This window comes from Pleurodeles waltl, chromosome 3_1 (genome assembly GCF_031143425.1).
Source record: "Pleurodeles waltl isolate 20211129_DDA chromosome 3_1, aPleWal1.hap1.20221129, whole genome shotgun sequence".
Classification (NCBI taxonomy): domain Eukaryota; kingdom Metazoa; phylum Chordata; class Amphibia; order Caudata; family Salamandridae; genus Pleurodeles; species Pleurodeles waltl.
The window spans coordinates 1,884,124,865-1,884,147,381 of record NC_090440.1 but is presented as its reverse complement, the minus strand read 5'-3'; the positions used below and the strand labels follow the sequence as shown (position 1 = coordinate 1,884,147,381).

At 46.7% G+C, this 22,517-nt stretch overlaps 1 protein-coding gene across 1 annotated transcript in view; it reads right to left on the bottom strand.

Annotated features, from left to right (window-relative positions):
- INO80D (INO80 complex subunit D) overlaps positions 1 to 22,517 on the bottom strand; it is a 166,662-nt gene that overhangs the window by 96,537 nt on the left and 47,608 nt on the right. The window contains exons 4-8 of the mRNA XM_069225986.1: positions 18,741 to 19,501; positions 15,214 to 15,319; positions 13,993 to 14,217; positions 13,310 to 13,419; positions 12,194 to 12,327 (exon numbers count right to left, since the gene is read on the bottom strand). Coding sequence (XP_069082087.1) covers positions 12,194 to 12,327; positions 13,310 to 13,419; positions 13,993 to 14,217; positions 15,214 to 15,319; positions 18,741 to 19,501 — 1,336 coding nt within the window. The remainder of the gene's footprint in view (positions 1 to 12,193; positions 12,328 to 13,309; positions 13,420 to 13,992; positions 14,218 to 15,213; positions 15,320 to 18,740; positions 19,502 to 22,517) is intronic.

Genomic DNA, 22,517 nt, shown 5'->3' with positions numbered 1-22,517 from the left:
AGATAACACCTGAAAGTAGTTTACAAGTGACCCAAGGCAGTGTACGTTTTCTCAATAGGATAAAATTTCCACGTTGGAGGCTCATACCTCAAATCTGACAGCTGTATTGTCTGTGTGTTGAAATATTCTTAACTCAAAAATTTCTTACCATATCTTGAAGATCTTGTTATCTAAATTAATATAAAACCTAGGTTATTATTATTACTTGGTCTATAGTTTCTTCCCAAGTGCGTCATTTATTGACTGTGTTCAACAAATGCTTAACAATACCCTTGGATAAGCCTAAACTGCTCACCCACACTACTGCAAAAAAAGCGTTTGAGATTATAAAATGTAAGCCCTTCAAGTCAATAAGGGACGACTGCATTATCTGCATGGCATACCCCCTACACTGGTACACTACCTAGATAGCAGGCTTCCTACACCATGGACCGCAGATTTGGAAACCTGGAACCCAGAATGTTGAAAGTACTGTAACAGAACTGAGGTGGAGTTCCCACTTGTGGACTTATTGCTGCATCTTGCTGAACAGGTCTGCAAAGTTGTTATCCACGCCTGAAAGGTACTTCAGTAACGGATGTACTCTGTGGTGGATCACCCAACACCGAATACTCTGAGTGAACACTGAGCACTGGGAGAAGGGTTGCCTCCTGGTTTCTGAAGGTAGTCCTGGCAGTCATGTCGGTTTTGAGCATGACAGTTCTGTGATGTACATTGAAGACAGCCTTGAGAGCCAATTAAACTGACAGTAACTCTAGGTAACTAACGTGGAAGCTCTGTTGAATTTTAGTCTACAGGCCGTAAAAGGTCATATCCTGCAAGTGTGCCCCCATCCCATTAGAAAGTCGTCCATGGTAATGGTAGCTTGGGTAATCGGGTCTAGAAAAGGACTGCCCTGCAACAGGTTGTTGCTGTTCCACCCCTAGAGAATGCGAAAGCTGTTGGCCCAAGTCAACACTAGATCTTCCCAGAGACCCTCCGCTTGTAATTATTGTGTGCCGCAAGACGTTCATGAAGTGGACGCATATGCAATCCAGCATGGGGAACGATTGCAATGCAGGAAGCCATCATGCTGTTGAGGCACATTACTGTCCTGACCATTGGGTGGCGATTTGGCTGAAAAAGGCATCAGAAGCTAGAAGGCTTGAACTCCTGCAAGGCAGGGATAAGCTTTCCCAGTATTGGAATTGAGAACTGCCCTTACAAAGGGCTCTTGAAGGGGGAGGTGAGACTGAGACTTGCCCACATTGATGGTGAAACAGAGATTGTGTAAAGATCTAAGGTGACCTGGGTGTCGGCCAAGCACTGCTGATTGCCTGTGCTCTTTATCAGCCAGTCGTTGAGATACGGTAAGATGTGGAGGCTTCTCCTCCAGGGGTGAGCAGCTAACACTGCAAGGCACTTTGTTGAGACCTTGGGAGTTATATACCCTGAAGGAAGTGGTGTTCACTTACCACGAACCTGAGATAGTAACTAGGCACATGGTAGATCATAATGTGAAAATAAGAGTCTTTCAGGTTGAGGGTGGTAATTAACTCACCTTGTTGTAATAGATAAATGATGTCCTGGCGGGTTACCATAACAAAGTACTCCAACAGGACATACATGTTGAGGGGTCCAGAGGTAGAGTCTAGGCTTGAGTGGTCCGTCTTTTTTTGGGGATTAGAAATTACAGGGAGTACAGCCCTCTGTCGGTGTGGTGACACAGGCTTTGTCTTTTTTAAGTACGAGCATGTGTACTTCCTCTTGGAGGAGGCACTGGTGTTGTGCAGAGGGAGTGTTTTTTTTTTGGGGGGGGGGGGGGGGGGGAGAAATGGGACTGCTTGAATGTGGAGGAGCAGCAATAGCCATGCTCTGTAATGGAAAGAATCCATTGGTCTGAAGTGATAGTTTGCCAATGTGTGAGGAGAACCCCTGCAGTCGTCTCCGAAAGGTGGTGTGTAGTTGTGGGAGCATAACAGTACCTATTTGGTGGATACAGCTCCCTTAGCCACACCCCCTCTGTCCTTGGAGTTATTCCCTCTATAGGCACCAATGGAAAAACCTCAGGAGGGTTGCTGAAGCTGCTCCAGCCTCTGATAGGAAGTGGAACCTCTAGTGAGGTTGCTTTGGTGACAACCCCTAAACGGATACCTGCGAAATGATCCATGTGGTGATGGGAACAGAAGAGCCCACCATTGCCTTTGTGATGTGTCCTTGATTTTCTACAGCATCTGATCGACCCGAGGCCAAAGGAGCGGTCTCCCATCAAAGGGTAGGTTGATCAGATGCTGCTGGACTTATGGCTTAAAGTAAGAGGCAATGAGTCAGGTATTAAGGTGGATAAGGATTCTTGAATTTATACCTCCGGTGGAAGCACCAGCAGCATCCAGAACACACTTGATGGTGATGTTGGACCCTGTGGGACCAACTCATGTCTACTTGTCCATACAGATCTGGGAGGTGTTTAATCAGCCCCCCCCCCCTCATATGATCCCCTTAAGCCCTGTCATAACTGGAGATGAAGCCAACGAGCTGGCGATGTGCAATGGGTAGCAGGTTGAGTGCCCACCCGTTTCAACCGCTGCATCAATCTTTTTACTCTACTTACCTTGCGGCTGGGCATTCCTGGTACCTTGGGCATTAGCAGTATACACAAACTAGTCCGGTGGAAGCAGACCCCATGTGTAATGTGGTTCCCAGGGAGATGGCTTGTACTTTTTACCCACCTCAGAGTGATCACTATGGTCTTCACAGGGTCCTTAAATGTGTCCTGGGTGGTCCCTTACATGCCCTTGAGCATGGTGAGGTATTGAATGAAGCACTGGGAGATCGGAAATCATTTCTACAAGGAAGTCATCCTCATCGGGAATAGTGTGGAGATCTACCTTGTGAAAGGTGGCTGTCCTGTGATTAAACTCATAAGTCATGTGAGAAGTGGCTTCCCTGGATAGAAGTCTGAAACATTATGACGTTGTTCACCCAGGTGACAATCATCCCAGGGATCATCCTGGGATTCAGGTTCAGATGGAGCATTATAAAGGTCAAGATGATGCAGAGGACTACCCTCCTTGCGGGACGAGTGCTGCGAACCCTTTGGTGAAGGGGACAGAAGTAGCCTATGTGGTGGTGGTGGAAAGGGGGGTGGGAGGAGGGTGGTGGGAAGAGGGATTTGCAGTGGATAAGGAAGAGGAACTTGGCAAGAGGGTAGAGGACGAATGCCTCCATCTTGATATTATTTCTTCAGCTTGGGAAGGTGCAGGGGCTCTAAAGCAAGCTCCTCCTCAAAGGTAAGCTTCCTTCTGCAAAGAAGAGTCTCCTGCATTTTTGGTCTTGGCTTATGAGAAATCTTGCCAGTTTGAAGGGGGTGGGGGGCATGGGGGTTGAATAAACCATCTTTTCTGCTGAGTGTCCAACTCCTCTTGGAGGCACTGCTGAATTAGGTCATGTTCCTTGGAGCCTACTAAGGAAGGAGCCGTGGAAGGTCGACTGGACGCCGAAGTCTGTTTTGTCTTTAAGGAAGGTCTTGATGCAGAAAGGTGTTTCACCTTTAAAGAGCCAGTCTGCGCTGGGAGCAAGGAACTTGATGCAGCTGTCTGCGCTGAAGACAAACAGTTACGGGGCGGTTGTTTCCGCACCGGGGACTGACTCGGAGGCCACTCTGAACACTTATGACTGTGCTTGCCAAAGCTGGGAGGCAGTGGAGGAGGGGGGGGAAGGCTGCTGGCTGTGTGGGCGAGGGGGTGAAGGGGGGGGGGGGGGGTCAAGCTGTTGTATGGATCGATGTGGAACTGTACTCATGGTGGACTTCTCCTGATATTGGCCCAGCATGCGGAGGGGGGGGGGGGTCTCTGGTCTTAGGTCTCAAAGCCTGAAGGGAAACTGCTCTGAAATGAAAGGAACTGGTTGGCAGGCAGAAGGGCAAAATCTCTCAGGATGTTGATAGGGTATCTTCATCTGACAATGGAGCTGATGCCCATGCATATTCCCCAGTCACAACAGTCACTGCTACACCTTAGGACTCCAGAGATTTCTCTGAAGAAAACTGGCTGTTCACATCCAGGTCCAATATTACATGGCACCAGTACGCAGAGCATGCGTATCTACAGCTTCACATACCACGAACATGTCAGACAAAAGACTGGGATAACATCATCCTGTCCCAGTTTCAGGCCAAAAACAATACAGTGCTCCTAATGTCTCATGCCCATATGCATCATGCAAACATATACCTCAAACTCCACAGTATAGTGAATGCAACTGGGATAGCATCTAACATTCAACAAAATCCAATGAGATTTCATTAAGTGCAATATTGTGCTAGAAACAGTGCAACAAAACAATTCATTGATATTATTACTTCAGCACACAACCTCAATGTGCCCAAAGACATGTCGGGTGAGCAACCGGTTATACGTTGTTTAGCACATCCACTATAAATTGTCTACAGGTTCAAAACCAAACACTGAATCATTGCTCCTAAACATCATGGAACTGCTTCCAAAACAAATCAATGTGTTACCCTGGAAATAGCATAGTTCTTCGACTCCCTGAACTGGTCATATTTATAGCAAATATTGAGAAAGGTCGGGATTGGCCCTAAATTTATACGATGGGTTAAATTATTATTTATCGACCCATGCGCTCGAGTGAAAACGGGAAGGGATGTGTCCGCCCTACTCAGTCTGAGTAGGGTAACGTAGCAGGGCTGCCCCCCTCGCCACTTCTATTCGCGCTGGTGATGGAGCCCCTAGTCAAACATCTCCGGCAGACCCTACATCCCTGGGGCATTACCATGGGGGAGACCATTCATGTGGCATCCCTATATGCTGACCACACTCTGGTATTCCTCCGCGAGCCAGCCGTGTCAGGTCCCTTCCTTATGTCCAAAATGCTGGACTTTGAAAAAGTTTTTGGTCTTGAGGGTCATGCCACCAAATCTAGACTATACCCCCCCCCCTAGGGTTCCTATCGAGCTGCCCCCAGGAGAGTCTCCCTCTGCTAATGATACCTTGGGAGCTTACCAACATCCAGTACCTAGAGATTCGCTTGGCAACCACTGCCAAGTATACAGGTGCTACGGACATCTTTATAGTTTTGCCGGGAGCGGCCCCCATCTCTTATGGGATAGATCGCGGTCGCCAAGATGATTCTGCTCCCTCGCTGTTTTTACACCCTTCAGGGTTTATTCTATATAATACCCAGGGAGTATTTCAAATAGATTAATAGTATCATCATGGACTTGAAATGGGCAGACGAACGAGTTACTTACCTTCGGTAACGACTTTTCTGGTGGATACATTAGCTACCTGTGGATTCCTCACCTAATGAATACTCCCATGGCGCCAGCATTCGACGGAAATCTTCTTACTAGTCTCTGCACGTCGACGAGGACGTCACTCTAGCCCACGCGACGCCGTCTGACGTCATACAGGCAATAAGAGGTCCTCGACGACGTGCGGACGTCAGTACCAATCATTTTTTACGTGCATGAGAACAACCAGGCAATGCAATGAAAGAGCAAGGCAACATCCCATTATATTGTAAAAATACACAACATTGCATGAATAACTGTAAATCTTTTATATATATATATATATATATATATATATATATATATATATATATATATCTCTCTCAAAAAAAAATATATACACACATCAAGTATATACACAAAGATATATACATATATATAAATATATTATATACAACATCTATTGCACCCTCAAAGACCAAGAGGAGCGCACTCAAGGATTACTTGGAAAGACCAGAAAGGCAACGGGGAGGCGGGTGGGACCGTGAGGAATCCACAGGTAGCTAATGTATCCACCAGAAAAGTCGTTACCGAAGGTAAGTAACTCGTTCTTCTGATGGATACAACTACCTGTGGATTCCTCACCTAATGAATAGAGTCCCAAAGCAGTACCACGCCCGGCGGTGGGTGCCTAAATAGTCAAACCAAGAAATCCTGCAGCACTGACCGTGCAAAATGGCCGTCTCTTCTAACCTCAGAATCCAAAACAGTAATGTTTTGCAAAAGTGTGAAGGGACGACCAAGTTGCGGCCTTGCAGATGTCAACCACAGGAACACCCCTGGCCAAGGCCGAAGTGGCCGACTTAGCTCTGGTGGAATGAGCTCTAATGCCCTCAGGAGGATCCTTCTTTGCCAAAGAGTAACAGATTTTAATGCAAAGAACAACCCACCTGGATAGTGTTCTCTTGTGGACTGCCTTTCCTCTCCTCTTGCCCACGTATCCAATAAACAGCTGATCCTCCAGCCTGAAATCCTTTGTTCTATCAATAAAGAAGCTCAACGCTCTCTTTGGGTCCAGACGGTGCAGTCTTTCTTCCTCTTTGGAAGGATGAGGCGGAGGATAGAACGTGGACAAAGTAATTGCCTGAGCCAAATGGAAGGGTGAAACAACCTTCGGGAGGAAAGCAGCCTTGGTCCTCAACACCACCTTATCCCCATAAAAAGTTGTATAAGGGGGCTTTACTGATAAGGCCTGCAACTCACTCACTCTCCTTGCTGATGTTATAGCTATCAGGAAGACTGTTTTTAAAACCAAATACCTTAAGGGGCAAGAATGCATAGGTTCAAAAGGGGACCCCATAAGGAAAGTCAGGACCAAGGACAAATCCCATTGCGGCATAACGAATGGTTTTGGAGGATATTTATTTAGAAGACCTTTCAGGAATCTGATAACAATAGGGGATTTAAATAAAGATGGTTGGTCTGGAAGACATATGAAGGCTGACAAGGCCGATAAATAACCCTTAATGGTAGCCACTGCACAACCTTTCTGCGCTAGAGACAGAGCAAAAGACAAAACGTCCGATAGATGAGCATGCAAAGGATCAATCTGCCTCTCTCCACACCACGCAACAAATTTAGACCATCTATTAGCGTAGATAGATTTAGTGGAGTGTCGCCTGGCCGCTAATATAACATCCACTACCTCAGGCGGGAGAGAGAAGGAACTCAGGTTGCCCCGTTCAATCTCCAGGCATGTAGGTGCAGACTCTGGAGGTTGGGGTGTAGAACCTGCCCCTGCGACTGCGAGAGGAGGTCTGCCCTGAAAGGGAGACGGAGCGGAGGGCACATTGAGAGTTGGAGAAGGTCGGAGTACCATACCCTCCTTGGCCAATCCGGAGCTATTAGGATGACTAGAGCCCGGTCCTGGCGAATCTTCCTCAATACTCGAGGAATCAAGGGTATGGGAGGAAACGCGTAAAGCAACTGGCCGCACCAGGTTATTTGAAACGCGTCCCCCAACGCTCCCTGCATCGGATACTGGAGGCTGCAGAATAACGGACAATGCGCGTTCTCTCGAGTGGCAAACAGATCTACCCGAGGAAACCCCCACCTCTGGAAGATTAAACTGACTTGATCTGGATGGAGACGCCACTCGTGGTCTGCCGAGAATTGGCGACTGAGACTGTCCGCACGCACGTTCAAGACTCCGGCCAGATGGTTTGCTATCAAGCAAATCTGATGGTCCTTTGCCCAGGACCATAGTCGAAGAGCTTCTCTGCAGAGAAGGTACGACCCCACTCCTCTCTGCTTGTTTATGTACCACATCGTGGTAGTATTGTCTGTTAGGACCTGTACCGACTGACCATGAAGGGAAGGGAGGAAGGCCTTGAGAGCCGGACGTACAGCCCGTAACTCTAACAGATTGATGTGAAACATCTGTTCCTCTGGAGACCAAAGACCTTTGATCTCCAGATCCCCCAGATGAGCTCCCCACCCTAGAGTGGAAGCATCCGTTATGACTGTGGCCACTGGGGGCGACTGCTGAAACGGCTTTCCTCGTGAAAGATTGTTGTTTGCAATCCACCACTTCAAATCCACAGCAGCATCTCTGGAGATCTTGACAGTACTCTCTAGATCCCCTTTGTGTTGAGACCACTGCCTTCGGAGGCACCACTGAAGAGCCCTCATGTGCCAGCGAGCATGCGTGACCAACAGAATGCAGGAGGCAAACAGACCGAGCAGACGAAGGACCTTGAGGACTGGAACTACCGCTCCATTTCGAAACATTGGAACCAAATCCTGAATATCTTGAATCCGCTGAGGCGGAGGAAAGGCCCGACCCAATGTTGTATCCAGTACTGCCCCTATGAACAGGAGGCACTGAGAGGGCCCTAGGTGAGATTTGGGCTCGTTCACCGAAAAACCCAGGTCGAACAACAACTGGGTTGTTGACTGCAGATGATGCGACACAAGCTCCGGGGACTTGGCTTTGATCAACCAGTCGTCCAAGTAAGGGAATACTGCTATCCCCTTCCTTCTGAGTTCTGCCGCAACCACCGACATCACCTTCGTGAAGACTCGAGGTGCTGAAGTAAGACCAAACGGAAGGACCGCAAACTGATAGTGTTGCGATCCCACCACAAACCGGAGATACTTCCTGTGTGACTTGAGTATCGGGATATGAAAGTAAGCATCCTGCAAGTCGACAGACACCATCCAGTCTTCCTTGTTCAACGCCAAAAGCACCTGTGCTAGGGTCAGCATCTTGAATTTTTCCTGCTTGAGGAACCAATTCAAGATCCTCAGGTCCAGAATTGGTCTCAAACGACCATCCTTCTTGGGAATCAGGAAATACCTTGAGTAACATCCTCGACCCCTTTCCTGCTCTGGGACCAACTCCACCGCGCCCTTGGAAAGGAGGGCTTGTACCTCCTGTTCTAGCAACAGGAGGTGTTCTTCTGAACAATAAGAAGGGCGGGGCGGGAACTCCCGAAAGGGAAGGGTGTAGCCTTTTCCCACAATACTGAGAACCCAAGTGTCCGTTGTAACAGTCTTCCATTTGGTGAGAAAATGCTGTAATCTTCCCCCTACAGGAGAGGAGTGAGTGGGAAATGGTGGAAGCCTAAGGCTGCTTCCCCTGCTGCACCCCGCCAGAGGATGAGGAAGAGGCAGAGTGCTGCTGAGAGGCTCCTCTGGTGCGGACCCTACCTCTCCCCCTGAAAAAGATCTATAGGGATGGGAAGAGGCAGGTTGCTGATATCTTCCCCGAAAGGAAGAGGAGGAAGAGCCACGCCCAAATCCACGAAACCTCCTGAAAAATCTGGAAGAGGCCGTGGAAGAAGGAGCTTGGAGCCCTAACGACTTAGCCGTGGCCCTGCTTTCCTTAAAACGTTCCAAGGCTGAATCAGCCTTGGCTCCAAACAGTTTGTCCCCATCAAACGGGAGATCCAACAATGTGGACTGTACATCTGCAGAAAAGCCCGAGTTACGGAGCCAGGCCTGTCTCCTTGCCACCACAGTTGTGCCCATTGCTCTGGCTACCGAGTCGGTGGTATCCAGTCCCGTCTGGATAATCTGGGTCGCAGCAGCCTGGGCATTTGAGACAAGATCCAAAAGACCCTGGGGAAGCTCTGTAAACGATGAGGAAATGTCATCCATCAGAGCATGAATATACCTCCCCAGGATACAGGTTGCATTGTTGGCTTTTAACGCCAGACTGCAGGACGAAAAAAAATTCTTCGCCTGCGCCTCTAGCTTCTTTGAATCTCTGTCCCCAGGCACCGTCGGGAAAGAACCAGGCGCTGACTTGGCTGAACAGGAGGCCTGCACCACCAAGCTCTCCGGCGTAGGGTGCCTAGATAGAAACCCAGGGTCAGTCGGAGCCGCCCGATACCTCCTGGCCACGGCTCTGTGAACTGCTGGGGAAGATGCCGGCCTCTTCCACACCTCTATCACCGGATCCAGCAGAGCGTCATTAAATGGCAACAGAGGCTCCGCCGCAGCTGAGGCCGGATGTAGCACCTCTGTTAAAAGGTTTTGTTTAGCCTCCACCACCGGCAAAGGCAGGTCCAAAAAACTAGCTGCCTTCCGTACCACTGCATGAAAGGAAGCAGCCTCCTCAGTATACTCCCCCGGGGACGAAAGATCCCACTCAGGGGAAGTGTCCAGCCCACTGGCCGACTCCAGTCCACGCAGCCCATCACCCGAGTCCTCTAGCTCTCCTTCCTCCAGAGCTCGTTGGTACTCCTGCTCTTCTAATACACGGAGAGCACGTCTCCTGGAATGAAGTCGCTGTTCAATACGCGGAGTCGACAATGCCTCCGCCGAAGTCGAAGATCGGCGCCGATCTTCAGAAGCCACCGACGCCGCGTCCGGTGCCACAGGTAACTTCGGCGCCGACAAAAGAGCAGCTGAAACAGATGGACCCACCGGAGTCACAGGCCGAAATCCCGACTTCGACGTCGACGGGATGGAAATCCCCGGGGCCAATCCTTCTGAAGCCACCGGCGCCGAGCCCACGTTCCCAAAAGGGAGAAAGGGCATAAAGGGTGCCGGCCGAAGAGGCGCAGGATCACCCAAAGAAAAGGCCAAAGGCCCAGCCGGAGCACCCCCTGGAGCCATCTGTTGGAAGATGGCATACATCGCATTCAAGAATGCGGAACTATCGGCTCCAGGGGTGGGAAAAGCCAGATACTGAGGTGCCTGTCTCGGAGGCGACCCCGACGCCGGCCTCGGCGTCTGCGCCGGAGAAAACACCTGAGGCTCCAATACCTCAATCACCGACGCCTGTCCAGGTGAAGTCGGAGACGCCGGAGAGGGCAACGGCGTCGAAGGATGCGGCGTAACCGTAGGACTGATCTCCCATGTCCTTCGGCGCCGATCCGAAGACCTGGAACGAGTCTCCTTCGAATGACGCCGAGATTCTCTACGGCGCCGGGAGTCTTGATGACGCCGATGTCTTGGAGAAGAAGACTTCTTGTGATGCTTCTCCTTCGATTTAGCCATAAACAGCTTCGCCTCACGTTCCTTGAGGGCCTTTGGATTCATGTGCTGGCATGAATCACAAGTCGAGACGTCGAGGTCGGAGCTCAAACACCAAAGGCAATCGGAATGAGGATCCGTCACCGACATCTTGCCTCCACACTCACGACAAGGCTTAAATCCAGACTTTCTCTGCGACATTATTACCACAGCGAAAGACTACGCAGCAAAAATACACTGTAACCAAAAAAGTAACAGTTGCTCCCTCGAAGATAACCGTTTCGAATGCACGGAAAAAAGGGAACTGACGTCCGCACGTCGTCGAGGACCTCTTATTGCCTGTATGACTTCAGACGGCGTCGCGTGGGCTAGAGTGACGTCCTCGTCGACGTGCAGAGACTAGTAAGAAGATTTCCGTCGAATGCTGGCGCCATGGGAGTATTCATTAGGTGAGGAATCCACAGGTAGTTGTATCCATCAGAAAAACAGAAATGCACCAGCCTTTCCATAATGCAAAGAATGTGGGAAAGAGAAGGACTGAGGTCACCAACATAGAGCTTTATTATGTAGCCACATCTCCAACACGCGATAGTGTGGTTGGATCCGGAAGACTCCTGGGAAAAAGCCCTACTCCATGACTCGCATTTAGTGGGAGCACTACAGGCTCTATTGATGCATGATTCCGGGATCCCCTAGGGAACCCCATGTCTGATACAGCAGGTGGCAAGTGTATGGGAAAATGCAGTGAAAAGAGTAATCCGTCAAGTCCCATACGCCCCAGACATGCCCCTCTGGGCGCTACAGCCGTTTCGTAAAATAACTGCCTCCAGGTTGGGCCAGCGTGTATGTGGTACCCTGGGTGACATATCTGAAAAGATTTATTATAATGGCAGAGGCATTCAACACCTTTCGTCTTGGGCCAAGACAGTTCCTACAATACAGTAAGATCGTACCTCCCCCCGAATACTTCACACCATAAACCTGACGCTGTTGAGCTAATGCCCCAGTTGCCTCACTCCCAATGCAGATTTAGCGCACATTGTATGGCTCTGGACCTGCCACATATCTGATTATTTTTTTCCTTTTTCTCTTGTATTTTTATACTTGCTTACCTTTTCTTATTGTTTTCTTTGCCTCAAAAACATGTAGGTTTGCTTTCTGATAATCACCAGTGTTATTATGGAGGATAATATTTGTAGGCGGGAGTAAGGTAGCCACCTCATGGAGCTAAAACCGGTTTTAGTCATATTATAGAAGGTCCGTTACAAGTTACTTAGTGAAAGCCCCACCAGGAGCCGCATCCTCTTAGTACACTCTTAACTGCCAGCCCAGTCTTGCAGTAACACCTCAAACATCTGTGTCCTCATAGCTAAGCAGAGTAGTGAAGTAATGACTAAGCCAGCATATTATATCACAGCACATAAGGAATTTAGCTGTTAAATGCAGCATATGAAAGAGGAATGCATGCTTACTTACCATTTTCTTGGCATGTTCTTCGCACAGAGGGGTCTGGTGTGTGATGTCAAAAACTGGCACAGAACACTGCTGCCCATCTGCAAATTTGGCCGTACAACTGGAAAAAATCTGCTGGGAACGGTTTGAGAGAATATCTGTACATATGTAAAGGAGAACCCATTGAGCAAATGCCACGGAATTTCAAACTAAGATGGAAAGCAAGGTGCTGCCACAAGCTGTGAAAGACAGATGTTTGTGTTCAGTTGTGGGCTTACAGCTCAGGTCCATAAATACTAAACATTTCTAATGGAAGCTTTACTAGTTAGTTTAATACATTACATTTAATACACAAACGAAAGCAGTTCCTGAGTTACCACTTGAAAAGTGTATATCATCTAGACATTTGAAGTTATATGCCCAAGGTTGTGGAATGACATTCTGTTAAAAACAAAAAATAGAAAACTCTAACACAAAAATCACTGTCTCCAAACATACGTCCTTATATCAGACACCCCTATTTTAGATGCCATGGTACTGAGAACTTTTAAATCTAAGTGTATACTGCATTCTCTCAGTTGTGGGAAATTAGAATTTACATACTTTGTTACTTGCAGCCTAAAAACTTCATAGACTGAAGAATATGAATTCCTTCGCAATGCAAGTGTTTGTCTTTAAAAAAGAAAAAGAAAAAAAACGGATTTGTATGAGGTTGTGGTTTTGGACAATAAGCAGTTACTGATCCAATAGGATACAATTTGCTCAACTGGGCTAGCTGTTTAACTTTCATTCCAGAGACTAGGGTTCGAATTCGGGGTTACTCGGCCTAAAATTGTGAGATTGTGGGCAGTCCGCTCTTCTTGTGCCCCAATATGTATTGAAAAATGGAATTCTGTCTAAAACTGCCTCAATTCGTTTCCCAAGGAGCGTGTTGGGAGAGAGGGTATCTAAACAAGTGGAAAATCTATACCAAGCATATGGACACGTTGTGAACAGAAATCAACAAAATTCTGTTTGAAAAAAAAAAAAAAAAAAAAAAAGAACCATTTGAATCAAGTATTATGTGACCGTCTCTGCAAAAAGGGAAGCTATAATATGTGCTTTTCCTTTGTGCTCAACAAAGAATGTAGAAAAGGATACGCTGGAAGCAGTGTCTGGTAAACGGAAGGGACTTCCGTTTGCAATTTTCACCCTTCACCACTCCACAGCACAGCACTTGTTCTGCTCCTCTCAGTTCAGGCTGACTAGACCTAAAATAAAATAGAAACACATTAGGCAGGCCATGCAATAATCCACAGCCCTGTCACCTAAACCCAGGACAAAACTTGAAGTCCACCCAACCATCTCACATCACAGCATCTTACATGGTTAACTAAAAAAGTTATCTGTGGAAAGGCTATACTGGCAAACAGCATCCATCACTCATCCTTAGACTAGCCAACAACTTTTTAAAATGTAGTGTATTTTTCAAAATAGACATCTGATGCGCTCTTCCATTTTTTATTCTGTAGCCACAACAGCTTGAAAAACCATTATCGATGAATAATACCTTTTTAAATCTCAGAAACTGGTAATTGTGGGTGACTGGCTTCTCTGTGACTATGCTTTGAAGCTCTTGTATCTTTGACAGGTGTCACCAAGTAAGTCTACCGCTTTGAGCAGCAATGTTTGGCGAAATTACCAGGCAAACAAAAAAATTGGGTCTGGGTGGTGAAGGGAGCAGGGATATGGGTATATCTATCTATCATCAATAACAAGCAGTTTCTAGATTTGCTAGGTTAAACCCCAGGATTACTCAGCGGCACTGTGTCCAAGTCCTGCACCTGGTTTGCAGAGCAGGCTCCCCTCGAAGTTCTTGCATCAGCTGCCCCGTACAGTCTGGGTCCTTGCTAGCTGCTTGCACCAAGACATTACGGAGTGTGTGCCGGTACTTCTTAGGCCCAAATTCTGCCCGCTCCAGGCGACAAAGGTGTTTGTATTTCTGTTGGAAGTAAGTGCAAAGTTGGGCCACCCTGGAACTCCTACTGCATGAAGTGTCATTCTGCGGTCTGTGGAAAAAAGGGGATTTTTTTTAAAACCCAAAAAGACAGCAATACACAAAGCCCATAAACCCATATCCTAAGCAGAACACATTATTCAAAAAATGTATGTATTTGTCCTTTGTAAAAACACACTATAAAAATACTCTTGTGTAGACTTTCAACTAAGGTAGAATAGATGACCCTGACCTCATTTATCTTCAGAGACAGATACCTTAGGAAGGGAGAAAGTAACTGGCATCAGTGAATGGTAACAAAAGAAGAGAAAGACAAAAATGAAAATAAGGTTAAGAGAAACCAATGTACAGGAGAAATTTAGTTGTACAAATGTACAAAAGAAATGTAGAAAAAGGCAGACCAATTTAAAAATCTTAACAAGTTGGTCGTAATGATGCAGAAATCACCACTTATGTGCTAGAAGTGGATGATCCAAATCTGTCCAAACAGACAAAAAAAATATATATAAAAATTCACATCACCAAATGGAAGAAAAGGTACCAGGGACTAGGGTAGTACTGACCACCAAACACACAAAACACCTACAGCCAGGACACCACCACACTGCAGACTAAAAGTGTAAAAAAAAAAAAAAAAAAAAAAAAAAGGAAGAAGAAAAACACAACAGGGCCTTTTTCATGTACGCATCCAGGATCTTCACCAACAGCTCACATCCATCAGACCTGACCAAACATTGCTCCAGTTCTGAAGAGAGTTGAAGTCTTGCCTCTTCAAAGAAAGCTACATCACAATCCTATTAACCACCCAGATCTCAGCTTCCTATTACTTCCCGACTTTGACCACTTACACACACACACACACACTCTGATTACTTCACTTGTTCTAGCAGTTCCAGTAGAATGTATTTGACCATAAACACCGGTCTCACTAAATGCATTGCAATGCTACATTGTTCAGGAGTCTGAAATTCCTTCCCTACAAAAGTAATGTTGTTCTACCTTGTTAACAAGCAATTGAAAAATGCATTTTATGATAAGCCATCCTTACTCCCTTCGCTGACGGAGGGTGTCACGAATTGACAAAGCCACCCGATATGGTGACATTAGCTCAGATTCATCCGACTCCTCTCCACTATCTTCAGACCAGTCCAGTCCTTGGGTATGGGTGAAGAGATGAGAATGCAGAAGAATAAAAATTGAAACATTAGTATTTATCAAACATATGTACAAGACAATGGAATACCCTTCAGGCACAGCAACCCACTATCTTCAGCAGACGTGTAACACCAGGCACAAGTTGCTCAGTGAATTCCCTGTGGGATTTACAGATCCTAGAGGGTTTTAGGATTTGAGGAAAGTGGCTTGTAGCCGGACTTAGAAAATGTAGCCCAAAACTTAAATAAAACAATAAAAATGACAGGAGCATTCCTCATCCTAAAAATTGATGTGGAGAGTTCCACAAATGCAGATACTGTCCACCTCCCCCCACCCCAACAAAAAACGTTTTCCTCACGGTTCAGAACATCGGTCTGCCAATTCATGTGTTGAGGGGCAGTTTTTTTTTTGCATATCTTTTGTAACAAGAAAAAAATAAAAAAAATCAACAAAAAAAAAATCACAGATCAACTATGTATGGAAAGGTCAGGGCACAAGGAGAACTGTGGAACCACAGACTGGCAGACAATGCCCAGTGGCTGCTCTACACGGCCAAAGGCCATGCTCCGCAAATTCTGTGGTACAAAACCTGATCTGATGCAGGGGCAAACTAAAGCACAGTATGCAGCACACTGATTAAGGATTACACGGTTGATTCAATGGCCCAAGGCTGCACCCCAAGTACGCTATGCATAACTGAAGGCAGACTGGTTGTATATGTAGGAAGTCCTGCAGAGTCAGGCAAAAGAACAACCCCGATTGGATTCAACATATTCCCTACATCACTAAGGTTGGTTGTAGAGGACATTGAATGCAATAGTGGTTGGGTATAGGACCAGGCCGAAGGCCAGTCTATGAGGTAAATTCATGCTGCATGTGACATGCCTCGGTGGTTGTTTGTGCAGGAGAATGGATGCATGACAGACTAGGCACAGATCCCTGCAGCAAATCAATGCTGTGCAAAAACAAATGCTATTCAGAGAGGAGGTTGGATGCAGTCGATTATTAAAAATTCCAAAAGGTCACTAGGAACGTTGTTAAAGTTAAGGTATTGTTTCTGCTGCTTAGACCACAATAACGTCAATGTAAAAGAAAAAAAAAAAAAAATCAACTTCCTTTAAAACCAGTTACGGTGAAGTAATAATTAAGGACTAAAACTCAAACCTGTGAAACACGTCAGTCATGGCTAGCTACACAAACAATGCCACATCTATCCATCGCAATGCTGGGGACGTTTCCCATCCCTCCTGTCCTCATTCTCAACATAAAAACACAGTTGAATATGTTTTTCTTTGGAGGACATATCGAGCCTTAACTGGAATAAGAATGTTCCTATCCAACTGTTCGTAAATAACCACACTCTCTACATATTGAGTGTTTGCTACTTTGCAGACAAACATGCCTTGAAATGCCTACAATCTGGAGTAAGGCTGTGTAACATTAAGTGTTAATAACTCCATTTATTTGAGCACACTCACAAAAAAAGCTTTAAAGAGGCACATGGATGTATCTATTCAATTTAAGTGCACAAATGCATTTTGGGAGGCACACTCATGATTACTAAAGCTTACCAAAGGCAATTGTTTCTTTAAAATTATCAGGAGGGACTGAAAAACTAAACTAGTCTTACAGAGAGAATCCTTGAGCTAAATCAGACCTCCCAGTCTCAATACTGACAGCAGTCAGCAGTGCAGAACTGGCACCACCAGTTCCTCACCAAACTATTCAAATAAGGATGAACTCTCTGCTTGCGTGGCAAGCTATACCACATTGCCCCATTTTTCCTGACTCTAAAGTCAGTGTTTTGTTGTCAATTATTCCATCACTCGTCTCGCATCTTCAAGACGAGAGAGGGACTGACTGCACCTCTGTGGCTGCCCTAAGTTCTTGGGAACACAGGAAATCTATATGTACCTAGCTGGGTCTAACAATCGTCATTCTGGTGAAAGAGGCATCATTGGCTGACACTGTACCACTAACCTGTGTAAGGAGCAGCCTAGGCTCCAGTGCAGAAATTAAAAACCTACCATCCCTTTTTAAACAGTCATCTTTAAGAGAACAAAGAAGTGACACTGTTTAAGAAAACTCTCATTTTACAGTCTGGCTCGATCAGAAATACTATTCAATATCATAGCCCTGCATAAACCCACCCTCGGAGACCTAACAAAGATTAATCAGAATTCAAGGTGTAACTGGCCCATACTGCACTAGGTTCACTCACATATCCAAATATAGGACTACAAAGCAACCTTAGGTGACATTTTGAAACTTTACAGAACAAATGGACAGCAGTTTTTGCAGTACCAATTCTTACTCTGGGATTATGCGGCAACACCTTACTGGTGGACTCCAAAATTAAGAACCCAGGTGAAAATGTGCAATATTTTTACTTCACAGCTAACAAAATAAGTGATTAAAGGGAATAGCTCAAATACTCTAAATCACCCACAATAACTCTAGTCTATCTCGAATTGCATTGTTTAGTCTATCTGTGCCATTACAGACAATATCCAATCATATGCATGAGTCTAGGCCCACCTTGCATAATGGGATGATGCACCCCAAATTAAATGCAGTAGTTTTTATTAATTCAAAACATTCCATCGATCACTTTTTGGGTCATTCAGTGAGTCACTCAGTTATGCCTAGGCTGGAGTCCCTTAACAAAATGAACTAGACCTCAACCTACACCTCCCCGATAAGGCCCAGCAAGATAAGCCCATGAGGATTAATCATGTTCTTGATATATAGGGTTCAAGGCCTAGCAGTTTGGGCTGAGATCCCTTTTCAAGCATTAACAGTACGATAATCAGGAGAGGCTGATATGTCAAGCAATCAATTAACCACCTTTTGATTTTCTCCATATTTCTAATCATTTGCATTTAGAAGACAAGTATCTGGAACTCGGACCACAAACATTTATTTCCGTAGGAGTTGCATGCAGCTTTGTTAAGCTTAATATGCTTGTGCTTCTTCTCTGCTAAGATTGTCCTTCAGCAGTTGCAAAAAATACATAGTGCCACACACCGCTTTATGCACAGAATTCTATTGTGATATGGAGCAATCTAACCCTTATGCAGGTCCAATGTCAAACACCACGTATTTTATCAAAATGTGGTGGCAATAACAGACTTTTCTATGTTTATTGAAAGGTACAATATATGCTACACACACTAGCAAGTACAGACAGAAGTAAGAGTTTGCAAAAAGGAGGAAGCATTCATTGTGCTAGCTTATTGCCTGAATATTAAACCCTTATTCTTTCAAACATATTGTAAAATATTGCGAAAACCTCACTGACACCACGTCCATGCCACATACACTACAGGTTAGGCTAGTTACATTGTTTGGCAGATGCCATCATCCCGTTTAACTTTACAATTATCTTTTGTGGCCAGCGTGGTAGATGCTTGTACCTACCTAAATGGGGAAACAAGTCTTTGTCTAGCTGCTGCTTTCGAGTAGACAGTTTCACCAATCTCTGCAAACGACTCATGCAATAAGAGTGCGATGTGGAGGCCGTGGCTCTGAGGATGACCCGGTTAGTCTTAGGAGAGTTTGTAATTGGGGTCTGAGCAGGAGAAAGGGCAGGGAGCGGCCTCTTGCTAGGTAACAGCCTTGTTTGTGCTAACGAATTTGTGGTGGGAGTTGATTCTAGCCCATGTATGCTGATGTTCTGAGGAGGAGGGGATTTGCAGTCAGGGTTCTGGGTTATTTCTGTGGGTTTCAAGGGAGACGTTAAAGGTGGCAGGTGTGAGAGTTGCTGCAAAGAGAGATGCTGCAGCGACTGCTGCTGTAGAGGGGTTGAAGGGGGACTAAAGTGCTCTTGGCAAACTTTTAAAATTTCAGTCTCTCTTTGACGTTGCCGGTTCTGGGCCAGTTTGCTTTGAAGCTTCTTTCTCACCGATGTAACCTTCTTCAATTCATTCTCATCCTCATTGAAAGAAAAAGAATCTTCCAAGTCAGCTTCCAGGTAATGAAGTGGAAGCCTCGCCCCTGGTGGGGAGAGGGACAGCCCATCAAGTCCGTTAGGCATCTTCAAGGCCAGCGTAGGCACAGTCAGGCTGAACGTCAATGCATCCATTTGATTCCTTGCCTTCACTTCCTCCACAACATCATTCTTCTTCTTCCTCTCCTTCTTGGGTATGAAGCCAAGCACCTGAAGGTGACTGTTGCAGTACCTAAAACAGAAGGAAGCATTAGCTACAAACCATTTCATGACTACACACATTAGTCAACTGAAGGCTACCAGACCAATGCAAAGAACTCGAGGCTTATTTGCCAGTAGCAAATCAGAAGGGCCAACATCAATTGAAACACCACTAAAGAGGGAGCTGGTGGAAAAACTAAATAACAAACATTACATAAGAACAGCATTCCCAAGGAACTGTAAAAATCGTATTTTATTTTTATTTAGGCCACTAAAATGGTAGAGCCTTTTGGTCCAAGTTTTATTTAAATCCTCAAAATTGGTGCAGATCACCCAAACTGTTGCAATCGAAATAAAACTCAGCAAGATTGTGCCATATTAAATGCTTACGATTCTAAATACTGCACTTTGCTTTTGGAGACAGCTACTTACAAAAGTTGCTGTAAAGTTAGGATGGGGTGAGGGCTGAGGAGGCGGTTTTGGAGTGCGGGGGGTCATAGCCTGTACGGTCAAAATGGTGGACACCTAAAGCAAGTCTCCCAGCCAAAAGCTCTTGTAATCCGGAGTTCATTCAGATCAACTGACAAATATTTTGCTCCAGAGTCAGCGATCTGGTGAGGGTGGGTTGGGGGACACTGCAACTATTTTCCTGGTCCTCCTCTAGGCAGATACCCTGGCTGTCAGGCCTCATGAACCAGAGGCGGAGTGAAGACACCAGAGTCCAGCACGGACGGGATCTGAGGGTGAAGTGCTCAGTGGGTAGCTGCTTGGAGATGGCCAGGAGGCCCCAGGGAGGCCTGCTGTGAACTGTGGACCTCCCCCACAAGCAGCCACACAATGGATCAGTGGTGCTGTGGCATGAAGCAGGAAGTCAGAGGCCCAGTGAGATCCAACAGCAGCGTGGTGAGTATGTGAAACCTTGTCGTAATACTGTGGTGTTCCACTCTGATGCAGCTGGGGGCCAGCCTCCCGGGGGGGCTCTGAAGCGACCTCCACCCACCCTGAACTGAAGCAGCTACCGGCCTAGCACTCCTGTGGCTATCTTAGTGAGTCTGGTTTCTGAGAGTGGTGAAGGACCTGGACTTACTGCCCGACACTGGCCTGAAGGCATAACAGTTAGGAAATCTCTGGTGGCTGGGACAAATCTGACAGACGCCAGGCCTGGGGTGCATTCCAGGCCCAGAACCTGGAGGTTCGATTGCACCCACTTCGGGACAGGTGCCTGAGAGCAACTATCTGGAGTGACGGACCCAAAACACACCACCACCCACTTTGCAGTTCCTAGCACCTGCCTACATTATGGGACCGACTAAGACGACTGGCGCCCCCACCTCAGCCTGGCAGCCACAGAAGCACCACTAGACACTACACTGAAAACCAGAGACCTTCTGCATCTCCCTGGAAGGGAAGTGGGAAGCTGTGAATCTATGTGAATCTCCTCCAGGATGCCCACAGGTGCCTTTGTGGAGCATGTCACCCATTCAGACAAAACTGGCTGAGCTACAGCTTCGAACCTCAGACCTACGTACTCCAGTACAAGACAAGGTCCATACCCTGGAACACAGGGTGGAAGATGGGAAGGGCCTCTCCAGCCGCAACAACACTGTTCTGAGGGAGGGCTGTGAAGGCTACAATTTGCTCAAGTACCTCGAGAACTGGTTGAAAGACCTTGTTACCCACCAGAATGTTACATCTACTTTTCCATCAAGAGAGCTTACTGGGTATCAGCCCCCTGGCCAGCCCCACAGCAGGAGCCCTCTGCACCCCTTAGTGGTCAGAATATTCCATTATAAAGACAGGGATGCAATACTGAACACAGCACTCCGATCCCATTCTGATGGCTAATCACCAGATTCCGATACTCTTGAACTATACCACCCCCTCCAATAATCAGGAGATATTCAATATTGGTTGAAAGGCCCGACTAAGCTCTCAAAGGCCAGGAGGTGGGAGCTCAGTCTCCATCACATCTTCCTCACAAGAACAGGTCCGTAGCAGCAGATGGTCAGCCCTAGTGATGACCGTGATATTCTGCAGGCCCCGGGGGAACCCTTCGAGTTCATCCTGAGAGGCCTCAGACGATGGAGACACTTCCTCTAGAGTAATACTGGAGACTGAGCCACTTCCTAGGATTACCCTCCAAACAGCAGATGTCCTCCTTTGGCTGGAGGACTGAGGCAGTACTTCCCCAAACACCCACCAGCACTCCTCCATCACCCCAGGATCCTGGGTGGAGGTTCGTGGGCTTCCTCGCTGGGGGCTGCAACTCTGCTCACTTGCTGTATTCTCTATGTTACACTTAACCACCACAAAGAGCATGGGCTACTTCCCCAGACTACAATGCCCCCGCCCCATGATCTATGCCCTTATTAGGGCAGTTGGACGTTAGCCCACTGACCCTGGTCTTATTTTTGGGATGCTCTGTTCTGGTTTTCCGCTTCATGATTCAAGTCAGGTTCTTTTGGAGTTGGTAACTCCACCCTTAACTACCACACACATCCAGGTAGCTGTGAAATCTTGCATACTGCAGAACTCTTGTTCCTGCATGGGAACTTCCGGGACTGACCCTAATAAGGTATTAATGCCTGCCCAACAGTATCACACACTTTCCTGAAACATTAGGGGCATGCATACTACGACCAAGTGATACACAATCCACTTCGTCCTTTTAAGGATGCACATAGCACTACTGCAGGAATCCCATTTCACACAGACTGAGGGCGATAAGCACCAGAGACACCGGAGGGGCACCACTGACTAATCTGCTCTGATCTACATTAAGTCAGGCACTCCCCAACACCGTCTTATTGTATGATGGTCTCGGACCACAATCCCTTAGTGTTTAGTTTATCCTGTGGCAGGGCACACTGCCCTATTGCTGGAGAAAACGCCAACCCTCAGTGCTGGAGGACTCCGCATTCCAGGGCTCACTAGACAAGCACATAACAGACTACTTTGAGCATAATGTAGGATCCACCGACCCGGCACAGATTAGGAGGCTTTTAAAGTGGTTCTCAGAGATCTGGCTTGTTACAACACCCCTGCAA